The 19,835-nt window shown below is 42.8% G+C and overlaps 2 protein-coding genes across 2 annotated transcripts in view; one reads left to right on the top strand and one right to left on the bottom strand.

Annotated features, from left to right (window-relative positions):
* The window catches only part of FBH1 (F-box DNA helicase 1), a 175,528-nt gene that overhangs the window by 80,725 nt on the left and 74,968 nt on the right, over nt 1-19,835 (top strand). The window lies entirely within an intron of this gene.
* Nucleotides 4,479-19,720, bottom strand: ANKRD16 (ankyrin repeat domain 16). Its single transcript, XM_075857498.1, has 7 exons — nt 19,121-19,720; nt 17,084-17,304; nt 14,751-14,793; nt 13,649-13,757; nt 12,683-12,844; nt 7,930-8,008; nt 4,479-4,895 (listed from the first exon to the last, which is right to left on the bottom strand). Exons 1-7 carry the CDS (start codon nt 19,456-19,458, stop codon nt 4,696-4,698), a joined length of 1,152 nt encoding a protein of 383 aa, XP_075713613.1. The 5' UTR covers nt 19,459-19,720; the 3' UTR covers nt 4,479-4,695.

Raw genomic sequence — 19,835 nt, 5'->3', positions numbered from 1 at the left:
GTTTTATACCACTGTTGTTCCACTTGTCATTTGCTTGAGAAAGGCTCTAGTGGATAGAGCTGAAACGTCGCACTTAGGGTTAATAAAGTACCCTCTTTTTCACTAAATCCGATGGTGTGCTGCCTATTTTTTTGATCGCTGTTGATATTGAGAGCTTTGGTCTGCTCCCTGAGGCTTGCACCCACATTCTTTAACCGGTGCTGCTGGATCCTTTTTTTGTTTCTGTATATAATGGTGCAAACCATTAATCAGCCTCAATTGTAGGAAGGCCAGATTAGACTTTGCCAAACAACATGTAAAGCAGCCAGCCCAGTTCTGGAACAGCATTCATTGGACAGATGAAACTAAGATCAACCTGTACCAGAATGATTGGAGGAAGAAAGTATGGAGAAGGCTTGGAACGGCTCATGATCCAAAGCACACAACATCCTCTGTAAAACATGGTGGAGACAGTGTGATGGCATGGGCATGCATGGCTGCCAAAGGCACTGGGTCACTAGTGTTTATTGATGTGGCTGAAGACCGAAGCAGCCGGATGAATTCTGAAGTGTTCAGGGATATACTTTCTGCTCAGATTCAACCAAACGCAGAAAGGTTGATTGGACGTCGCTTCACAGTACAGATGGACAATGACCCAAAACAGACTGCGAAAGCAACCCAGGAGTTTTTGAAGGCAAATAAGTGGAATATTCTGCAATGGCCAAGTCAATCACCAGATCTCAACCCGATCGAGCAGAAAGTCCCACAAACAAGCAACAACTGAAGACATCTGCAGTAAAGGCCTGGCAAAGCATTACAAAGGAGGAAACCCAGCGTTTGGTGATGTCCATGGGTTCCAGACCTCAGGCAGTCATTGCCTGCAGAGAATTCTCTACAAAGTATTAAAAAATAAATTATTTTTTTATGGTAATGTGGGGCTATGTTCACACGGGGTCTTTTGCCGAGTTTTTTGACGCGGAAACCGCGTCGCAAAACTCGGCAGAAACGGCCCGAGAACGCCTCCCATTGATTTCAATGGGAGGCGTCGGCGTCTTTTTCCCGCGAGCAGTAAAACTGCCTCGCGGGGAAAAGAAGCGACATGCCCTATCTTCGGGCGCTTCCGCCTCCGACCTCCCATTGACTTCAATGGGAGGCAGGAGACAGCGTGTTTTCTGCCCGCGGCGCTCAATGGCCGCGGGCGAAAAACGGCGCGATAATTGCTATTCACACGGAGTATTTTGGGGGAGGAATATCTGCCTCAAAATTCCGTTTGGAGCTTTGAGGCAGATATTCCTCCCCCAAAATACTCCGTGTGAACATAGCCTTAATTTTTCCAATTACTTTTGAGCCCCTGAAATGAGAAGGCCGTGTAGAAAAATGGTTGCAATTCCTAAACGTTTCACAGGATATTTTTGTTCAACTCCTTGAATTAAACCTGAAAGTCTACACTTCAATTGTATCTCAGTTGTTTCATTTCAAATCCAATATGGTGGCATGCAGAGCCCAAATCATGAAGATTGTGTCACTGTCCAAATAATTCTGGACCTAACTGTAACTATGATGCTAGGAGCCCGGCTCCCTGAACTGTGTTCGGTCCGGGAAATGCAGTCCGTGTATCACAGACCGAACACGGCCGTGTGAATAAAGCCTAATGCTGTCCTGAGCTCGTATATATTGCTTATAGATTGTATGGGCAAGGCTCCTACGTAATGTATCTTTCATACTGTTTCACTTGACTGTACCACACTGTCCTTCGTATTCCTTACAATGTGTTATCCCAATAGTATGCTATGATAAAAGCCATGAAAGTGGATGCCACTGTATAAGTAATTACTAATAGTAATAAAAAAAAGACCTAGGAGGTTTCTGACATTCCCAAAGATGGCAGCTAAATATGTCCCCCACCGATCAGATATTGATGGCCTATCCTGAGGATAGAACATCAATTTATTATTACCGGACAACCCAAGTTGGAGGGAGTCTGGGAGTCTTAGAGTTCCCCATTGAAACTTATGGAGTGGTGTATTGGGACCCAACATGATGCCGTCTCATCAGGATAAAACCACTTCGATAGTGATCCCATTCAAAGATGGCGCAGGGGTTCTACCTACTCAGAGGTTCTCTCCAGATGAAGGCATTGCCCGAATCACTAAACTTATCTGTAAACAGTACACAGCCGCACTTTTCCTGTGCCTAAGTATAACGGGCCACATTTACTAATGTAGCCAATAGACAGTGTAAACTTACACCACGCAGGCACAAAATGCACCAAATGTATCACAATGGTGCATGATCATTTTGGATTATCTGCTTGACCTGTTACAAATATTGATTTGGCTTATTTTGCAACAAGTTTTTGGTACACATTGGTTTATCTTAAACCACGCCCCCTTTCGGCTCTTTTTTTTTTAGAAAGTGTCTAGTGAGGTGCAAACATCAAAATTGCGTCAAACTCCGCCATAATTGTAATTTTTTTTTACACTTTCTCGACAGCAGTGCCCCTAATGCTCTGTGCACCAGGTGCACTGCAGGCCTACAACTTGATGACTATTGTAGGCTTCCGGACATACAACTCCTCTAATTTGTAGATTAAAGAAAGTTGTCCCGATAGCTGCTTTAAGCTGGGTTCCCACGAGTCGGCTACGCTGCGTAAAAGTACACAGTGTAGCTGGCCTAGAAACCGCAGGGAATTCCGCTCAAAAAAAACACACCAAATTGTGGTGCAGATTTACGGGTGGAAACTCCAAACAGCTAATACTTACCCCCGGCCGTTGAATTAGCGACGCTTCCCTCGGATCTCTGTGTAGCCCGGCCTACTGGGTTGATGCTGCAGCCCATGTGACCGCTGCAGCCTGTGATTGGGTACAGCAGTCACATGGGATGAAACGTCAACCCAGGAGGCTGGCCTCAATAGATATCAGGGAATTGTGTCTTCATGACAATGCCTGGCAGGTAAGTATTAATGTTTTTATAAATTTAAAAAAGAAAAAAAAAAGGTTGTTTATTTTTCTCTGATTTGTGATTTTTGCGGAGGAACGAACTTGTGCATAAATTGCCATGCTGCGGATTTAAAATCCGTACTGCAGGTCAATTTATGAATGTTTTCGCTGCAGATTTTTTTCTGCAGCATGTGCATATAATTTGTTTAAATCTCATTCACTTTGCTGCTACTATAAATGATGTGAAGTTTCCAGACAGAACTCAGTTGCGGAAATTCTGCAGCGTTTACGCTACGTGGGAACCCGACCTTAAGGTCCACTTCTGTACTAATAATGGTCTTCTGGTGAGCTAACAACCATTGAAGCATTTATTAAAGCATTGACTGACATTTCCACCCTCTTGGAACCTGTTCCAGACTCCAGAAAAACGAGCTCCTGGGACACCGATATCTGAGTAGGACCTACGTTGAGTTGCTCTATGATCCCTGCCTGTACAAAATCACAAAAATGCGCTCTTTGAACCATTTTCATAAAAATGTTATATATCTCAGGCATGGTGGATTTCAACATACCTGATCCCTCTTTTCCCGCAGGAGATAAGCCCCTCCCTGTCAGAGATGTCTAGCATCGGCTTATTCCCCTTCCCCACTGAAAAAATACATGCATGCTCGGCAAAGTCGCGAAGAAAAGCTGTTGGCCAAAAGCTATCTAAAGCGCATGGCTACCATTGATTTCAATGGTAATGCTTCAGTTGCTTATGGTTTCTGTTTGTCACTGTTGTGTAAGGTTTCAATTTTTTTGATGGAATCAATAGCGCAGTCGACTTGCGAGAGTCCGTGGCGTGAAACTCACTGCATGTCCTATATCGGTGCATTTTCACGCACTTATGCGCCCATCGAAGTCAATGGGTACATAAAAACCACACACAGCACACGGATGCGTGGGTGCGTTATTTACAACTTCAATAACATTGAAAGAAAAAAAAAAAAATGCTTTGCGAGTGTGTGAAAAACACATGCCATTAGCAAAGCACACGAATGCAATAACGCAATGCACACGGACAGATTCACACGTGTTTTTTACACACGCAAATCTGTCACGTTCGTGTGAATCTAGCCTTAGGCCTTATTCACACAAACGTGTCTGTTTTGTGTCCGCAAAAATTGACACGTTTGTAATGATTAGCAGTTCCGTGTGGCATCAGTTGTTGATGTCTGTTTATGTACACATTTCTTTATTTGACATTTTTTTCTCTTCATTTCTTATGAACTTGTGCGTGAATCACGAACAGCACACGGATGTGTGTCCGTGTGCTGTCCGCGATTTCCATGCACCCATTGACTTCAATGGGTGCGTGATGCACAAAAACACACAGTTTCACGCAACGGAAACACGCTGCGTGAAAAGCACTTCATGTCTGAATGGCCCCATTGAATTGCATAGGCCCGTGTGACGGCCATTGTTTTATCATATAATACAATTACATTTAATATAGCTAAATATATATATATAAAAAATTACAAATAAGTGTTTTCTTTCACATTTTTTGTTATTTGTCTGCTCATAATAAAAATTAAAAACATGGAATAAATTAAAGAAATCTAGAAAATGAGAGCCCCATATGTCTTGTAAAAATAGTTGTGATACTCAAAGCGATTGCAAAGATATTATCGTTGAGAGTGCATATCAAAAATGGAAAATTTGACCTGGACACGGGTATCAATGACCCTTGGTCATGAGAGGGTTAAAGGTGGATATATGCTTTAAATAATATTTTTTATTTGGGATCAATAGCGTTAATTAATGTTTTTGTTTTTTTATCTTGTTCTTGGAAAAGTGTGAAAACTTTCTTGATGTCATCTTTTTTGGCTAGCTGTTCAGCGAATGTGCCACTACAATCCGCGGTGTCTTTGAGCCCAGACTTCAAGAGAAATTCAGCACAACGTGCGTGCTGACCAGAACATGCCATGTGAAGAGCTGCGGGGAAAAACCACAACATACATTATAAAGTGCCATCAGTTGATTTTCCCTTTTTCTCAAAATAAATCATAAAACTGTGAACATCCAAAATGGTATAAAAGCAACATCAGCCCAATATCTACATGAGAGATGTCATACTATACAACACTCTGAAATGGAAGACTAGAAGATTTTACTAGCTACTGTTTATATCTGCACTAGCTTTTTAAAAATGACCCCAAAGTGCGCGGCCCAAAAATCAGCTCAATGCCCAGTGATCCATCTTTAATATGAGACAGTTATTTCACACACACTTATTTGTTAGCGTCTTAAAACCCATGTAAAAAAACACCATGCATCTGAAGCGTTTTTGTAGGCTTTTTTTTATTTTGTAGATGCGTTTTTCATGGCATTTTTGAAGTCCTATAGAAAAGCCTATGGAAAAATGCCACAAGAAAGCCATACCTGGAGCATGCCACATTTGCTACAAATGCCCCTGACCCAAAAATGGCAAAAAGCAAAATGCTGTGTTTGTAGGTCTTCTCATATGTTACTATATAGTATGATCTGGCTGTGACATGTTTGGAAAAAAGAAAAAAAAATGCAAAAAAAAAAACACGCTGCGAAAACCGCCACTGAAAACACGAGTAAACAATGTGTGTGAATCCAGTCTTAGCTTAGGTTTGCTGTCTTTTGCCTACCACACTACCCCAAAAAAAGCTGAAAAGATTCATCTACAGATTCTGTTCATGTTTTCCAAACTGGCCACTTTACTTGTAGGACATATACACAACAGATCTTAACCCCTTAATGACCAGCCCATATTAAACCTTAAAGTGTAGCTAAACGTTCCACAAACTTCTGACATGTCATAGTGACATGTCAGAAGTTTGTATTGGTGAGGCTCCGAGCACTGAGACCCCCACTAATCGCTAGAATGAAGCAGCTGAAGTGCTCGTGTGAGCGCTCAGCCTCTTCGTGTCTGTTCAGCTGTTTCCGGAAATAAATGTATCGTGTACGGACACAATAGAAAGCCTATGAGCCTGTACTCCGATACATCGGCTTTCCGGAAATAGCCGAACAGACACGAAGCAGCTGAGCGCTCACACGAGCACTTCAGCTGCTTCATTCTAGCGATTGGCGGGGGTCTCAGTGCTCGGAGCCCCACCAATACAAACTTCTGACATGTCACTATGACATGTCAGAAGTTTGTCAAACGTTTAGCTACACTTTAATGACCAAGCTATTTTTTGCATTTTGCTTGTTTTCTGCGGGATGACTTCTAGTTATTATTGGTACCATTTTAGTGTACATGCAACTTTTTGATCACTTTTTATCACATTTTTTTGAAGGCAGGATGAACAGAAAACAGCAATTCTGGCATTGTTTTTTATTCAATTTTTTATGGCGTTCACTGTGCGGGTTAAATAATGTAATCGCTTTATAGGTGGGGCCGTTACGGATGCGGCGATACCAAATATGTGTAATGTTTTAAAAAAAGTTTTGTTTTTTCATATTAAAGTATTCTATAAGGGAAAAAGTGGATTTTTAATTTTTTTTTATTTGGGATTTTTATTTATTACTAATTAACTTTATTAAATTTTTGGTTAACTTTATTTTTAGTCCCACTGGGGGACTTCACTATGCGATCTTCTGATTGCTTTTATAATACACTGCAATACTTCTGTATTGCAGCGTATTATTGCCTGTCCGTGTAAAACTGACAGGTACCTGCTAGCTCGTGCATCAGGCATGGCTTAGCAGGCATCCACCACAGGTAGAATTGGGGACCTTTGTTAGGCCCCCGTCTTCCGTAGAAGCCATTGGCACCCTGCAATTGTCTTTGCGAGTGCCGATGGGGTGATGTTGAAATCGATCCCGCTCTAGACAGTCCAACACCTGATTTAGCTGGCACAGGACACCCGTGCCGGGCATATGTCAGAGCGCCGTGAAAAGGCGGTGCTCTGGCATAAGTACCCTTAGCGGCCACCGTGAAAAGGTGTATTGGCGGTCGTTAAGGGATTAAACTAGGTCTCACATGAAAAGAAAAAAAACTCTAGTAGAGGGTAAATTAAACATCCCCTTAACAGTTAATAGAAGACCTGTGCTGAATGTAGAACATTTGTCCCTTTGTATTGTAATATCGAGTAAAAGTTCGCAATCAATGACCAGTCTAAAGATGTTCAGTGATGGCACGACCAGCGAGAAAAATTGCTTGCCTGTTGTTGATGATCGAATCTTTTCTGATGACCTAAATATTACGGTTTGTCGGCGTTAAAGAGAACCTTTTTGGCGCCCGATATTTCAATAACCCCCTGAACGGTCAATGGGACGTGTAATTGGCAAGGGGGTGTGTAGTAACATGGCTGTGACACTGTCCAATCAGCTACGGACAGTGTCACAACAAGAGCTCTCTCCTCTCAGCTGGAGAGAGGAGAGCGTGTGCACGTGCAGCTCGGAGCTGTACGAGCATGCGCGCGCGCGCATGCTCTCACTCTTCAGCTCTCGGCAGACAAGACTGTGTAATCTCTCGCGATGTGTGATCTCCGCTGCCTAACATACTCCCGCCGCCATTGAACAGAAGAAGATGAATTCACATTCTTCTTCCCCTCTTCTGTTCCGTGGTGGTGGCGGAGCTGCGTGCGCACGCACACGCTCTCCTCTCTTGCTGTGACACTGTCCAGAGCTGATTGGACAGTGTCACAGCGATGTTACACGCCCCATTAACTGTTGGCGATGTGCCAATTACACACCCCATTAACTGTTATGGGGGTTATTTAAATATCGGGCAACAAATATATTGGCACCAATATCTAAATAACGGAGAAAGGTAGGATTTTTTTTTATAGTGAGACAGGGTTTGTGCAGACCTCCCCATTACATGCTGCACTCAGCTGCACGTGTATGGGGAGGTGAAAGGTTCTCCTCAATCGTAGCACACTCTCAGCAGTGGGAAAAAATATGTTTTTACAGGTTTTCAGCCTATGGATATAGACAAGAATGTTTTCATTCATTGACAGCAATGTGCTCAACACGAATGCTAGAGTCCTACCTGATCTTCCTTTTAAATCTTGGATGTTTAGATCAGCACCGAGGGATAACAGGGTTGACAAAGAACTAATATGGCCTTCCTGTATTAACATGACACAAGCAATACGTTAAGGTTGACATTGAGGAAATAATAATAATAATAATAATAATAATAATAAAGAATCGAGAAAAAAAAAACAATTATTCAAGAGAACCATTAGGTGTCTACTATACTAAATGGATAATTTCCGGACCATTGGAAGTTGATCCATCAATTAGAACAAATGTAGGACTTGTGTCATATATTTCTCATTTCCTCGTGATAATGGGATCATAATAGTGTTCAGTCAGCGATCAGAAGAGAAAATACAAGTGCAGCAATACACATAAATGACAATTACAACACTAGAATGATTGTCTACATGGAAGTCATTCCCATCAATGTAAATCATTTATCAAAGTAGGCTACATTGCCAATCTGCATCCTAACTAGGGAGGTCACGATACCAGGATTTGGACTTCGATACCGATACTTTGTGTAGTATTGCGATTTCGATACCAAAACGATGCTTAAACTTTATTACTTTTAACTTTAACAGTAATAAAAAAACAAAACTTTCTTACATTTTGTGATGTGAGGCGCGAGGTGTGATGAATTTAACCTCCATGTGCCTCACATTAATAGTAATTAATCCCATCATGTTTCTCAGTCATAATGGGTTAATGTGCGAGGTACATGATGGGGTTAATTACTATTAATGTGAGGCACATGGAGGTTAAATTCATCACACCACGTGGCTTACATTAATAAGTGAATGAAGTTTTTTGTTTTTTTTACAGCGTACACATCATAAATGACACATATTGGTATTGGCGCGGCCGTAATAACCTGCACAACAATTTTTTTGCAGGTTATTACGGCCGCGCCAATACCAATATGTGTATATTTAATGTATTGAGACTTATTTTAATGTTTATTGTAAAAAAGGTGTATGTGTATTTTTTTTTAAATTTAATATTACTTTGTTTTAACTTTATTTTTAAACTTTAATGTACTGGCATAGATCAGATATATGCCAGTACATTAGCCTGTGTACGGATAGTACACAGGCAGTTGTTAGGACATACTTAAGTATGCCCTAACAACAGGTAAATATGGTAAGCGAGCGCTGGGGTCCTTCAATGGACCCTGGGCTGTCTGCCCATATATGGCATGGCCCTCGATCGGGTCACAGGAATTTCCTATGACGCAATCCAAGGGGCATCCCCCTCGTCTCATTTTCTCGTGAACGCTGCAGTCAGTTTTGATGGCAGCATTCAGGGGAATAGCGGCGGAGATGAGAGATTTCTCTGATCTCCGCCGTTATAGAGCGGGGCTGCAGCTATGTAATACAGCCATTGCCTCGCTCCTGACATAAGTGCGCATGCGGGAGATGCGGCCGGCGCTGCACTAATGAGCGGTGGCACAGGCACTGAGGACAGAACATGGGGGTGTTTTGTAGTGCGCCTGCCATGTTCTGTCTTCATTGCCGCTGCTCATTAGTGCAGCGCCGGCTGCATCACATCATCCTGACGGCGCGCACTTGTCAGGACTCAGGAGCGGGGCAATGACTATCACACAGCCGCAGCCCCGCTCTCATACATTTATGTGTTACAATACTGAGCTGTGCGGCCGCACAGCTTAGTATCGAAATACATTAAACAACGGTATCGAACCGTTTGGGGGTGCACGGTATCGAAGCAGTATCGAAGTTTCGATGCATTGTGCATCCCTAATCCTAACAATAAAAATATTGGAAAATAGGGGAAAATCTTACATTCTATGAACAGTTTTACTAAACCAATACTCATATCTTTAATGTGAAATCATTCCGGAAGGATTTTATTAAGATAATGATAATGTACTAATAAATATATAGTGCATTCGGAAAGTCTTCAGAGCCTTTAACTTTTTTCACATTTTATGTTGAGGCCTTGTGCTAAAATAAAAAAAAGCTATTCTTTTCCTTATCATTCTGCACTCAATACCCCATAATGACAAAGTGAAAACAGATATTTAGACATTTGATTGGAGTCCACCTGTGGTAAATTCATTTGATTGGACATGATTTGGAAAGACACACCCATGTCTATATAAGGTCTCACAGCTGACGATGCATATCAGAGCAGAAAACAAGCCATGAGGAGGAAAGAACTGCCCGTAGAGGTCAGAGATTGGATTGTGGTGACGCAAAGATCTGGGGAAGGGTACAAAAAACATTCTAATGCACTGAAGTTCCCAAGAGCTCAGTGGCCTCCATAATTCTTAAATGGAAGAAGTTTGGAACAACCAGGCCATCTCAGAGAGCTGGCCGCCCCACCAAACTAAGTAATCGGGGGAGAAGGACCTCCAAAGATGTCCTCCTGTGTGCAGAGGGGAGAAACTTCCAGGTCAACCATCACTGCAGCACTCCACCAATCTGGGCTTTATTGCACAAAGGCCAAAAAGAAGCCTCTCCATGAAAGCCCACTTGGAGTTTGCTAAAAAGCAAGGACTCTCAGACTGTGAGAAACAAGATTCTGTGGTCTGATGAGACCAAGATTTAACTTTTTGGCCTCAATTCTAAGGCTGGATTCACATGACCTATTTTCAGACGTAATGGAGGCGTTTTATAAACGCCTCCAATACGTCGGCAAACATCTGCCCATTACTTTAATGGGTTTGCCGATGTACTGTGCCGACGACCTGTCATTTTACGCGTCGCTGTCAAAAGACGGCACGTAAAATAACAGCCTCATCAAAGAAGTGCAGGACACTTCTTGGGACGTAATTGGAGCCGTTTTTCATTGACTTCAATGAATTCAGCTCCAAATTACGTCCGTAAAAGACGCGGCGAATAACGCCAGTACATGCATTTACGTCTGAAACAGCTCCGTAATTTCAGGCGTATTGGACGCTGCCGTGTAAACATACCCTAAGCGTCATGTCTGCATGATACCAGATGCTCATCCCTACAGTAAAGCATGGTGGTGGTAGCATCATGCTGTGGGGATGTTTTTCAGTGGCCGGGACAGGGAGTCTGGTCAGAGTTGAGGGAAAGATGAATAGAGCAAAGTACAGAGATATTCTTAATGAAAACCTGATCCAGAGTGCTCTGGACCTCAGACTGAGCCGAAGGTTCACTTTCCAACAAGACAATGACCCTAAGCACAGAAGCAAGACAACACTGGAGTGGCTTAGGGACAACTCTGTAAATGTCCTTGATTGGTCCAGCCAGAACCATGACTTGAACCCAATCGAACATCTCTGGAGGGACCTGAAAATAGCTGTCCACCGACGGTAACTATCCAACCTGACAGATCTTGATATGCAGAAGATATACAGAGAAGAATAGCAGAAAATCCTCAAATCCAGGTGTGCAAACCTTGTGGCATCATACCCAAGAAGACTGGAGGCTGTTATCGCTGCCAAAGGTGCTTCAACATTTTCAGTAAATTAGCAAAGATTTCTAAAATTCTGTTTTCACTTTGTTATTATGGGGTATTGAGTGCAGAATGATTGGGGAAAAACTGGATTTTTTTTTAATTCTAGCACAAGGTCTCAACATAACAAAATGTGCAAAAATGTAAAGAGTCTGAAGACTTTCTGAATGCACTTTATGTTGTAAATAGTGTTACATGAAGTCACCAGATAAATACAGCTTCTATTACAGAGGACCTGTCACCTGCTGTCTATTTTAGTAAATACTTGTATTCCGCATAAAATCACAATTATGAAGCATATTTTCTTAGAACTTTTCGTTAGGCCGTTCCTGTGTTATTCCTCCAAGAAATGTATGAACAAATTGTGAACTGGGTGTTACCATTCCCCTTGTCAAAGGGATGTGTCCCTGCAAAGACTGTCAGAACGGATTAGACTGTCAGAATATTCAGGGACACACCCCCAACTGGTAATACCAAGTAGTTAATTTATTCATACATTTCTAGGGAGAATAACAGAGGAACGGCACAACACAGAGTCCTCTTTAGAAGTCTATTCACACTTCGTTTGCAGTGTATGTTGGAGGTATACGTTGTGAATATTTTCTGATGTATACATCCAACGGATGCCACTATATATGCATACAGTGGCATTCGTTGCTCACAGGCTCCCATGTTAAAACAATATGTATATTTTTTGTGGGATGACTCTGTATGGAATAACACCGCAGACGCTGTTCCATACAGTTGAAAAAAGGTATATTAACGTAGATCAGCCTGACGGTGGCCAAAAGTACACTCTTTTGGCTTTCAGTGGGGGAATGGGGGCCTATGGATACGGTTGATGTAGGAGCTGGCAGCTTCCCACATGTATAAGCCAAGTGGACACAGCAAATGCAGTGTGAATTCAGCCTTAATTACACTTAAAATAAACCTGAAGAGATAAATCTCCTTATCGCTGATTGTATGAAGGTTGTATGAAGGTAAACAACCTCTTCTTAAAAAACAGCTCCCCACCGGAAAATCAGCCGATCGCCACAGGCATAGCTGTTGAAACCCCAGTGATCAGCGGTTATTTAAAGGGGAAGCTGAAAGCACATTGACCCTATCCCGTCATTCGAATGGATCACCATGTAACACATCGTCCCACATAGACCCTGGCAGCGCAGGAGCCACTCTAGCATGTCTCCGCTCCGGCTAATAGAGTGGGTTGTCAAGCAGAGGAACTCTTCCTCTATGACGTCCATCTAGAAAGTGGTGGACCAGATGGCACAACTCTTTTACATGCAGATTGTATACCAGTTTGGACTCCTGACCTTGGCAGCATAATGCAGTGGGCTCAGCTGCATAGACGTTGCGGTTTCATTCACATTCACACCAAGATGAGATACCAGGTATTGTAGTGATTTGTCTTGTCCTGTAACTGCGGCCAGATGCATTGCCTGCGCTCCCATATTATCCACAGCCGTATAGCAGACCTGGTGGTGGGAAAGTAATGTAGAGACATGTACTGCACATTCATCTCTCTTGACAGAAGTAAATGGGTTATAACAAAGGCAGTGGTATGATAATAATTGTATATCCCATTCTCAGTAAGCATAAGTGACACATACCTCCAATGATGCTGGTCATGTATCTGAAGCAACCATACAACGCCAGAAGCTTCCCCTGCAAAGCTCCTATTATAATTATTGAGTCCACACGAGCTCTCTTAGGGCATGTTCACATGGGGCTAAAAAAAACGACGTGCAAACCTGTCAAATATGCTAGAATTTCTTGTCAAGCGCTTTTTAAAACACAGGCATTTTCCACATGTTTTAGTGCGTTTTTACGCATTTTGTGCGCGCTTCACAAGAAACGCTAGCGTATTTGACACGTTTACACATCATTTTTTTGAGCCGCTTGTGAACATGCCCTAAGAGAGCTTGTGTGCCCACAATAATTATAATAGGATCTTTGCAGGAGAGTCTTCTGGCGTTGTATGGTTGCTTCAGATACATGACCAGCATCGGGTACGTGTCACTTATTCCTGGCCAGAGATCATTTCTCTTATCAAGGTTCCCCATCACCCCTTCTTTGCTCCAAACTCTATCACCTCCAGTTCCTCTTGCCCTTAGTCTACTCAGTTCAGGTGACAGCACCTCTGGACAGGCCAATCATCTGCTCCATTGTTTATCAATTTTTTTTTCCGTGACCCTTTTAGAAAATATCAAAGATGTCCTATTCTTAGTATTTATCTCTGACTTGGGAAAAATGACATGTCTGTGTGCGTAGGCGCATACCTTTTTCTTTTCTATAAGTAGTTCAGCAATTTGGAGGTGTCCATTCTGCACTGCATCCATGAATGGAGTTACTCCACAGCTGTCCTTGCACTCCGGCTCATAGTTACACCTTAGAAAAAATGAGATTATGTCATAATGTAGTTATAAAGGTCGTTTTTTGTAGGAACAGGTCCACTATACTGATGGGTCAAATCTGATAGAGAAATATGCAGCCAGTTTGTAAACCAAGGTAGCTTATGAGACCATTGTATTCATGAGTTGGCACGATCGCTACGCCACAGCAGACTTTATATGTACATGTATATGGCGCAGAGAAAATGAAGGGGAATAAGAGAGAAAAATATGCAGCTGTTTTTGTAAAGTAATATTTGGCCCCCCGGGACAGCGGACAGGTACCTATAATATGCTTCCCCTAATTACATCAGCATATTAAAGTGAAGATCCACTTTTATGTGGTTTATTTAAACCACATACCTCCCCTTATTCCTGGCGTCCTCTCGATTCCAGCACGGTAATTTATTTATTTTTGGCCCTCCTGTTGTCCCGCTACAACCCCTGCTCTGCCTGGCGCCTGATATGCTAATTGTAAGTAAAGCTACAGAGATGAGGAGACCTCATCTCTCCTCAGTAGGTGTTGCCTCCTGCTTCGGTGTGACGCTGGCCAATCAGATCAAACCGTTTTATAGCGATGCAGAAAACCTGCAGTAAATCTTGCGCGATCAGTGGGTCTTCTGCATCACTGTGAAGGTGTCCGCTCTGATTGGCCAGCGTCATAGTGATGCACGAGGCAACGCCTACTGAGGAGAGGTGAGGTCTACTCCTCTCTGAACCTTTACTCAAAATTAGCATATCAGGCACCAAGCGGAGCAGGGGTCGTAGCGGGACAACAGGAGGGCCAAAAAAATAGCGCTGGAAGGATGCCAGGAATAAAAGGGAGGTATGTGATTTAAATAGTAATAAAATAAAAAAAGACAGATTAAATAAATTAGACTGGATTCATTTTAGAGACATCCTCTTATCCTTTTAAATGTCATTACATAATTATAAACCATGAAATGTGTTTAATAATAAAACATACACAAAATATAATTTTAAGAGTTACCTTTCTAGAAGAATCTGTACCACATTAAAACATCCATGCATTGCTGATAAAAAAAAAAACCACGTGTTAGAATATATAAGTGACACATATTAACTAGCTTTCATATATCACTACTGTTAGGCTGGGTTCACACAACCTATTTTCAGGCGTAAACGAGGCGTATTATGCCTCGTTTTACGCCTGAAAATACGGCTCCAATACGTCGGCAAACATCTGCCCATTCATTTGAATGGGTTTGCCGACGTACTGTGCCGACGACCTGTGATTTACACGTCGTCGTTTGACAGCTGTCAAACGACGACGCGTAAAATGACTGCCTCGTCAAAGAAGTGCAGGACACTTCTTTGGACGTAATTTGAGCCGTTTTTCATTGAATTCAATGAAGAACAGCTCTAAATTACGGCCGTCAATGATGCCTCACAAAATGCGAGGACGAGCAATTACGTCTGAAATTAAGGAGCTGTTTTCTCCTGAAAACAGCTCCGTAATTTCAGCCGTATCGGACGCTGCCGTGTGAACATACCCTTAAAGTGAGACCGTGGACATCAGCTGAAAAATTTCCTGTCCTGGGATTCCATGTGCTTACCTGCTAGGCGTCAATCCTGAGATTCCCTGGCATCCAAAGACGATGGGAATATCAAGATTGACCCCAAGAATGTAGGGTGGGATTAAGGTAAAAACTGGCACTTTAGGAACTACATACAATGTGACAATATATGTCAGATGTATACCACCTGCCTCACTTCCATTACAGCCACAGATAAATAATTGTTCATTGTTAAAACCACATAATTAAAGGGGTTTTCCCATAATAAACATTTATCACTTATGCATTGGATAGGTAATAAATGTTTGATCGCAGGGACCCTCACCGATGACTAATACTGGGGTCCGGGGAGTAGCAGTCGGACTTTTATCACCTATTTTGTGGCTGGGTGATAACGGTTTTGTGGGAAAACCCCTTTGTTACATATAGAAGTATATTCAGTTAATATACGTGTATTTCCTACATTAGCTTATAAGTGATAATAACGGAAGTACAGACAAATTCTGAGTGAGAACAAACAGCGATTCTACAAGCATTAACACCTTGAAGGTTTTCCGACTTCTTAAAAACGGTTGCAAGTGTCTTATCTTTTGAATTCAGCGATGTTCCTGTGTCACTGGTCACCAGGGTACCTTGCGGCATCATGTAGTCATCACACAGTGATCAGGTCTTCTGGTGCCACCTGACCTTTGGGCTTCATCAGTTCTTAATAGCTAAAAAATAATGTAATATACCTATTGTATAAATTCAAAACTATTACAAAAACACTGGTACCAGGGTCTCCTGCCTTGTCTTGATGTCATGATGTTTCGTCCACTACAACTGGACAGCGGCAGCCAATTCCTGCCCACACTAGCAACCTCACGATGGAGTCAGAGAACCCCTTTAAGGACCAGAAGAATGATTTCATATTCGCCTCCGTGAACTGCCATAACCTTTATACTCCTGTTAAATAGCTGTATAATTCAGGTTGTAGATTTTTTTTCAGCCACCATTTTGGGGTACATAAAGGTTATAGTTGAAACTTTAAAGGGTTATTCACATCACAGAAAGCGAAGGCATTTCGCTAGGATATGCCATCACATATGGATCGCTGAGGGTTCGACTGCGGAGACCAGGGCCGCACCGTCCATGAGGTGAGATGAGCATCTCGCCTCAGGCAGCAGCCTGATGCCTCTCTGCGGGGGCTGCGGCCCACTGAAACCAGCCGCCGCCATCCCCTCCTGCACTAATTGTACCTGCGTCTATAAAACGAAGGTACAATTACATGCATAAGCGCGGAATGGCCATTTACATTCCGTGGCCGACCACTCAGTGCCTTCTAATGACGCTGATTGGCAGTGCAGTATGACTTGTCCCGCCAATCAGCGCCTTTCAACGATGTGCGCCGCTTCCATTGTTGAAAGGCGCTGATTGGCGGGGCATGTCATTCAGCATGTCAATTAGCGATTTCGTATTAAATCAGAGGCATTCGGAAGTACAGTGAGTGCATAGAAGTCTATGGATGCCCTAATAAAAGCGTATTACCATCTTAGAACGTGATGGCATATCGCTAGAATATATCATCACTTTATGACCGGTGGGAGTCCGACTTCTGGGCCCACCACCAATCCGGAGAATTGGCATCCCTTTACTGTTTTTTTCCTGCCAGTGCTGTCCGCTGTTCAGGAAACTGTAGCACGGCTCCATTCAATTGAATGCATGAACAATGCACATGGGTCTATATAGTTAGAGGTCCTATTATGCTTTTTTGTAGTTACCTAATATATATACATATATGTCCTACCTGCTGTGTGCAGAGGTGTTCTCTTTATCTTGCTCTCAGTATTCCAAATATCAGGGAAGGCATCAAGCAGATAGGCGATGACAACGGGTTCACCTTCTCTGGATGCAATATGAAAACTGTTCCAGCCATCTTTGTTTTTCAGTTTGGGGTCGGCCTTGTGCTCAATGAGATCTTTAATAACATCTATGTTTTTTCTTGTGCACGCCATCATAAGGGGGGTCCTACAATGAACAGATGCTACTGTTACATGAGAAAAGGTGACTAAAGTAATGAGAAAAGTTCACACGATAACCCTTCTCCTTTTCTCTATATGGGAAAATTGGTAAGTCCAGCACTGTGTTTACTATTAGTTCTGCCCCTGGCATCACATACTAATACACCCTAAGTTGTCAATTGTGTGCCCCTCCATTATAATTTTATATTTCCCCAACACCCGGGTATTCTAATAGAATTATGTGAACAATAAACTGGTAGAAGAAATTAATACTAAAAGAGAAAAGTGAGAATAATGTTATGGTTCCGCAGCTAAAATGTTCCGATCTAGAGAGGTGCCCAGTTTGCCTACTGGCTAAATTGAGTTTTGAGAAATCCCATCATTAATCGGGGTTGGCTGTTGTTACATAACCATTTCTTACTGAATAGAATATAAAAAATGATGCTTACTAGATTACAGTATGTTGGAATTCTGTGATGAGGTTCTAAATAACGTGAATGAAACAGAATACGTAGCGTTAACACTGCAGATTTTCCGCAACAGATTTCATTGTTCGGAAAATCCGCAGCTTATCACAGTAGCAGCAAAGTGAAAGAGATTTGAACAAATCTCATCCACACGCTGCGTATAAAACCCGCCAAAAAAAAGTTCCGAAATTGACCTGCGGTGCGGTTCTTTAATCTGCAGCATGTCAGTTTATGCTGCGGAATCACTGCTTTTCTGTTACAGGTTTTCCCAATTGAATTCAATGTGGAGGTAAAACCCGCAACAAATAGCAGATGTTGAGATTTTTGCATTGGAAATGCTGCAAAAATCGCAACTCAGACAAAAAACCTACCTTACCTAGAACTCTCTGCTCCTGCGGCCAGCCCGGCCTCCAGGGATGACATTTCTTCCCAAGTGACTGCTGCAGCCAATCACAGGCTGCAGCAGTCACATGGGAGGAAACGTTGTCCCAGGAGGCCAGACTGCAGGATGTCAGAGGGACGCATTGCCATGGTTAAGGCCGAGGTAAGTAGGAAAGTTTATTTTTTTTTCTACCACTGTTTTCTGCAGCAGAAATTCTACCAGAAAAACTGCACCACAATGTGGTGCAGTTTTTTGGACGGAATGTGGGGTGGATTCTAGATTGGCCTAAGTGCAGCAGAAGTGCTGATGCTCCCCTACTACTTTTTCTGAACAAGGGTCATTGAACTCTGTTCTGCTGATATTTGGTGATAACACCGGTCATATCCTCCCACTGATCAATGTTTTTGGCAAATCCTATGGCTATGGCATAACTGTTTAAAGGGTAACTAAACTTTCAACAAACTTCTGACATGTCATAGTGACAGAAGTTTTGATCGGTGGAGGTCCGAGCACGGAGACCCCCACCAATCGCTAGAACGAAGCAGCTGAAGCACTCGGATGAGCCGCTTAGTTTCTGATCGGCTTTTCTCGGAAAGCCGATGTAACGGTGTACAGACACAATAGAAAGCCTATGGGCCTGTACACCGCTACATCAGCTTTCTGAAAAAAGCAGATAAGAAACTAAGTGGCTCATTCGCTGCAGGGATCGGTGGGGGTCTCAGTGCTCGGACCCCCACCGATCAAAATTTCTGACATTTCACTATGACATGTCAGAAGTCTGTTGAAGGTTTAGTTATCCTTTAACACTAGAATATCCCTTTAAAGACGTCTTCATTTGGAAACTGCCAATACAGGTGTGCCAATAACCTTAGACCCTGCCAGCGCACTGGTTTACCATGCTGTAATTTTGATTCTTCTCAGCTTGGTGTAAATGACCCATGCCAGCACCAGGGACCTCCGCATTACACCCTTACCAGTCAGCCTTTTTCAGGCAGTCCACCTGTGCTCCCTTACTGAGTAGGTACAGCAAGCAGTCTCTGTGCCCCATGGATGCCGCTTCATGGATGGGTCTCTTGTAATCATTATTTCGACCCTCTACATCCATACCAACCACCTCCACCAGGTAGCAGAGTACAGGAAGATGTCCATGGCGTGCTGCATAATGCAACATCGTGTCACCAGATCTACCAAAGTGTTTACTGGGAACGTCAGTCATTAGCCGGGGCTCTCTCTCAAGCTGCTCCTGGAGGACATGGATTTTACCTTCCTGGATTAATCTCAGGATCTGCTTCTCCTGCTCTTCCAATGACATAGTGAAGTGGCAGGCGTTACATAGACGTATCTGAGGTCATGGAGAAGCGCAGTGTCCCATCACCGACAGTACTGACATGTGTTCAGCTGCGATAGAAGAGTCCTCTGCAGGTCATTCATATATTGCCCTTAAGTACCACCATAGCATCCCTGACTACATAATCTCCACCGTGCAGGACATCCGTATTCTGCTGTCAACAACAGACGCCTCTACGGACCCGTACAAAATGACTGAACTATAGAAAACAATTTAAACCTCGGGTTAAACTATGTTTGGCTCGATGGCTTACAGTAATGACTGAACTAGATAAAACAACTTAAACCTCGGGTTAGGCTATGTTTGGCTCGATGGCTTACAGTAAAGAGGCGTGACCATGG

This window comes from Rhinoderma darwinii, chromosome 3 (genome assembly GCF_050947455.1).
Source record: "Rhinoderma darwinii isolate aRhiDar2 chromosome 3, aRhiDar2.hap1, whole genome shotgun sequence".
Taxonomy (NCBI): Eukaryota; Metazoa; Chordata; class Amphibia; order Anura; family Rhinodermatidae; genus Rhinoderma; species Rhinoderma darwinii.
This window is presented reverse-complemented; position numbering and strand designations above follow the sequence as displayed.